The sequence below is a fragment of the Priapulus caudatus genome, unplaced genomic scaffold (genome assembly GCF_000485595.1).
Source record: "Priapulus caudatus unplaced genomic scaffold, Priapulus_caudatus-5.0.1 Scaffold133, whole genome shotgun sequence".
Lineage (NCBI taxonomy): Eukaryota > Metazoa > Priapulida > Priapulimorpha > Priapulimorphida > Priapulidae > Priapulus > Priapulus caudatus.
In genome coordinates, this window is record NW_014577194.1 from 480,076 (window position 1) to 484,826 (window position 4,751).

Below are 4,751 nucleotides of genomic sequence, written 5' to 3' on the forward strand. Positions count from 1 at the left end.
TAGATAGTTACCAGGGTACGTTCCGGCAGTACCCTGGGAGACATAGCCCCTATCAGCATAAGTAATTCAAGATCTTGTTAACAGTAGACCACTACATTACAGAGTCAGAGGGTGAGTGGTTGGAATCACAACTACCATCAAGTTGTACTCTAGTATACGTTAGTATTTGTGGGCACAGACGAACAAAGGCCAGTCACTACTATCTACAGTTTCACAGTGGAAAAGCCAACAATAACTAACACAGAACAACAGATAATCACTGCATGCTCTACCCAGACGAAGAGCTACCAGCAACTATAATAATAAACAGAGACAACGATCAGATATATCACAGCTCTAGACAGATGTGAGTGACGGACAATGACTGGCATGTGGGGCTCCCTTAATTGCTGTTGCCCATCTGCAGAAAACACACACACGCACGCACGCACGCACTCACGCACGCGAACGCCACCCGCACCACAACAACACACACGCCATCACATCTCAGCTCTCTCTCTCTCTCCCTCTCTCTCTCTCTCCTACTCTCTGCTCTCCCTCACCTTGCTTGAAGGTCTGCTTCAGCAGCAGTGGTTCTAGTGATGATCAAGCTCCCCCCTACGTCTCTATAATGTGCAGGCTGACCCAAACTACAACATGCACACCGATGTGCACGGTTTACACTAATGACGTGGAAAAATACTACTAAAGTTAAGTCTTGTGTAATCCCTGTTTATAGTTTACCACTGGAAAAGTTAGAAATCCAAATTATAAATCTTTCCTAAATTATTAATCTGTTAAAGTTTACAATCTATGACGGTCTAACGGTGCACTAAAGTAAGTTCTTGTTAACCCAAGTTGTTACATCTGAGTTTTTTTTTAATTTTTTTTTTTTTTTTTTTAAAGTTAGGATGCCGGAGTTCGTATACGAAAGGTGTTAAGACTAGGTTGAATAAACCACGTAGTTAGTTAAGTTAACCGTAAAAATAAGTTCTAAAATAGTATCTCTGGTAATTATCTAGTACAGAGGGCTAAACATCTATTAAATTTAACCATCCATCAGTCAAGCGTTTTCCACCGATCTGGAAGGGTTTTGACTCTGGCATGGCTAGAGAGCATGCAGTAACGTACCTGGATGCAGTCTCTAGTGTTCGCAGTTACCGGGTCAGTGAGTTTGATCACGCTCTGACCTTGTTGTCTCGCTCCGAATTCGTTGATCCACTTGTTTCGCGCTGTCCCTGAGGATCGATCATCAAACGGCCTGATGAATACTCAAGAGCAACAACAACGTTGAAGACAATTGAGGGCTGTAGATAAAACAAGTGTCGAAGCGCATCAATTGTGAGTTCACCCAAAACTTTGTTAGGGGTTCATCGCGCTCAGTATATAAAGTAAAATAGCTCACTTCTTGACATTGTTGAAATGGCTTCTGCTGCGAGAAAGCAACGAGTGTGCAGTGCAGCGCTGCTAGGGACAAGGCAAGAGCGCGCAATTCCGTGGGGGGCAGCCCGAGCATGACTATACGGCGATCGCAGTCGCAGCACTTACGCATCGTCGCGCGAGTTGGCGATTGTAGTACGCCGGTTGCCGAGAGAGAATGCATTCGCAGGGCGAAGCCAGCAATTTCCACGCTGATATCTTAATGGTCCTCTCCCAGCGTACTGACTGCAGAAGAAGTCCGCGGAGCAGGAGATCCCATCGCCTGGAATCACGCCCGACGGTTGGACTAAATATCATGTAGGTTCGGGGGCAGACCGCCTAACCAGCCACTCACCGGGCAACATCATAAATACGACAGCCAAACAATATCGGCGACGACGCTTCGTCGTTTTTCACATTTTTTCATGGTCCATACGCAAATGATGCAATAGCGTTTAACTTCGAGTAATTCTAGTGATCAACCTACGGTGATTGGAAGAGTTTATATTTTTATTGATCGGTATTCACAGAAGTAGGTCGGCCCATCCGATCTCCACAGGCCGTGCAGCCGGAGGCATGAGCTCACACCCCGCGCTGCGTCGTGATCCAGTCCGTATCCCAGTCCCCGCTCGGAAGACGCGGTGAAACGCGCCAGGTAACGATCACTCCCAGAGGCTATGAGCACGTCTCCCGTCAGGTTGTCGTAGACGTTCTGAAGCCTGTCGCCAGCGTTGCGACCACCTGAAAACGTCGGACGCGCCGGTGAGGAGACGCGGGAGGGAAGGTCAGCCGAAGGATCAGCTAAAAGTGGTTCGCTATTCGTGTCGGAGATTAATATGGAAAAGGTGTCGTCTGCGAATCATGTGAGTGAGGCACTGCGCCGCGAAATTGGCACTTTAAATCTGCAACTTATGACTTGCCACTTATACTATAACTTATTACCTCCGCCACGGGTGGCAGGAGGTTTATGTTTTTTCACCGGCTGTGTGTTTGTATCGGCGTGTGTTTTGTTGGTTTGTGGTTGTGTACAGCACAAATAAGAAGAAGTAGTACATTAGTTTCAAAGGATAGTCAGAAAATTGCATCTAACTTAGAATTGATTGGAGATTTTTGGTGGTGATCCGGATCCGACAAGCTAATTAATAATTATTAAAGTTTTTCCACGTTGACGAGAATTGGGCGCTGCCTTGGTGGAGGTCTGTGCTCTCGCGAAGTGCTCTCCTAGTTTATTTTATTTTAACTTTATTACTTACTGTTAACTCTTTTAAACTTTACCACTCGATGACTACCTACTACTAACCTTTGTGAGAATTAAATGCTGGAGAATTCGTGCCTCTTACATCTGCACCGCCCCCGCCCGCCCGCGGGCGCTGCTTTGTCGTTGTCTCGACGGGCCATATCTCTCACGATGCGCGCGACCTCTTACCGAAGCGCTCTACTCGCAGCGATGCTGGGCGTGTGGTGACCGACCGATGGCTGCAGTCATCGGTTATCATTAACGTTATTTGTCATATGTCAGAAAATATCCATCAGTGCGATAGTAGCTGATCATGTGGATTCGGGACGGACAGTGGCCACCTTATACCACGTATGACTGCCGCGTAACGACTGACAACGCTGACGATAACCTCGCGTATGATGACGCATCGCCGACACACGCCGCTCCTCTCCAATGTTTGAAATAATGGAAAAATTTTGCTTGTCCGACGGACAAGCTACAAGATATTTTTGCTTGTCCTGCAAAATTTTTGCTTGTCCTGATTAATAACATAGAAATATAGTAAATGTGTAATACATTTAATCAAATTAAATTTTAGACCCAATATCTTAATTACTTTGTATTTTTAATACAGCTGAGTTCACTAACAGTTCAAATTAGGCACCAAACTTGAAAGAACATAAAGAAGCACAATTATTTATTTTAAGTTATTACTTGTCTTAACAAAGTTGAAGCGATGGTAGAAAATGATGAAAAATTGCTCTAAAAAGTTGCTCTAAACAGCTGCTTGTCCAGCGGACAAGCTACTGGACAGGTCTACTTGTCCTCCGTGGAAATGGACAAGTGAGGACAAACGGATAGCCCTTATTTTGAACATTGCTCCCACGCGCCGTGCTCTCTCATCGTTTCAGGCCGGAGCTGGAGGAGGAGAGGCAGGCGCTGATCATCCAGAGCGCGGCGAATCGCAAGCAGCTGAAGGAGATTGAGGACAAGATCCTGCACACGCTGTCCGCGTCCGAGGGAAACATCCTCGAGGACGAGACGGCCATCCAGATCCTCGACAGCTCGAAGATCCTCAGCGACGACATCTCGAAGAAACAGAAGGTGGCGCTGCTGCGGGGATGAGGATTTTTTCCTGGGGAGGCGGGGAGTGGAACTCGCAGTGGTTTTGGGCGTTTGGGTTAATTCGGTGGTTCTTGTGTTCTTGCTTCTTGTGTTCTGTGGTGTTCGTGTGTTCTTGTCGGATGTTTCGTGCTCTTTGCTGTGATGAGAAATGTCTGGTCATATATTGGGCTACGTTGGCGCACCCTTGGGTCAGCCACAGTTTTACTATGAATAAAAGTCGCTGGAAACCCACGGCGATCCACTTCAAACGGCGTGGCGGCCGTGTTTTGGGACACGGCCTGCGGTTAGAGAACTGCTGTGTTACTCACTGATCACCTACCTGATACCGCAATACCTACGCGAGTTCTCTAGTAATTAATATATCCCTGCAGAAAGTAGAAACGTAACTTTCCAGTATGTGTTATCTATACAAAGGCCGATATTGGCGAATAATGCTTGTCTACTCTTCACGGTTTGTCCTAGCTGCCAGGAGTAGGTGATTGATAGGTAGCCGTATCCGATTGCGCATTGCCATCTTGCGATGTGACTACCGCACTCGGCTAGATGGGCTATCAACGCTGCATTCATGTGGTTTATGTCCTGCATCTACACTCACTCATGCTGAAGGGGTTGTTGTCGTATCAGGTACTACATATATGTACCTGAGGTACATATATGTATACACAAAGTGTACCAGACTTGTACTACAGAAGTGTACCCTAACCCTAACCCTAACCCTAAACATACGTCATATAAAAATATAAACATAATACTAAACAACCTAAAACTACCTCGGGTACACATATGTAGTACTTGATACGACAACAACCCTTCGTGCCTCACTCGTGCTCTCGTCACTCGTGTTTCGGTCTCTCTGTGCTCTAGATGACAACAACCCTTCGTGCCTCACTCATGCTCTCGTCACTCGTGTTTCTGTCTCTCTGTGCTCTAGATGACAACAACCCTTCGTGCCTCACTCGTGCTCTCGTCACTCGTGTTTCTGTCTCTCTGTGCTCTAGATTGCCGAGGC

The 4,751-nt window shown here is 46.5% G+C and overlaps 1 protein-coding gene across 1 annotated transcript in view; it reads left to right on the forward strand.

Moving 5' to 3' along the window:
- Window positions 1–4,751, forward strand: part of LOC106805916 (dynein heavy chain 12, axonemal-like) — an 85,289-nt gene that overhangs the window by 53,202 nt on the left and 27,336 nt on the right. Inside the window, 2 exon segments of the mRNA XM_014807687.1 lie at window positions 3,505–3,721; window positions 4,741–4,749. Coding sequence (XP_014663173.1) covers window positions 3,505–3,721; window positions 4,741–4,749 — 226 coding nt within the window.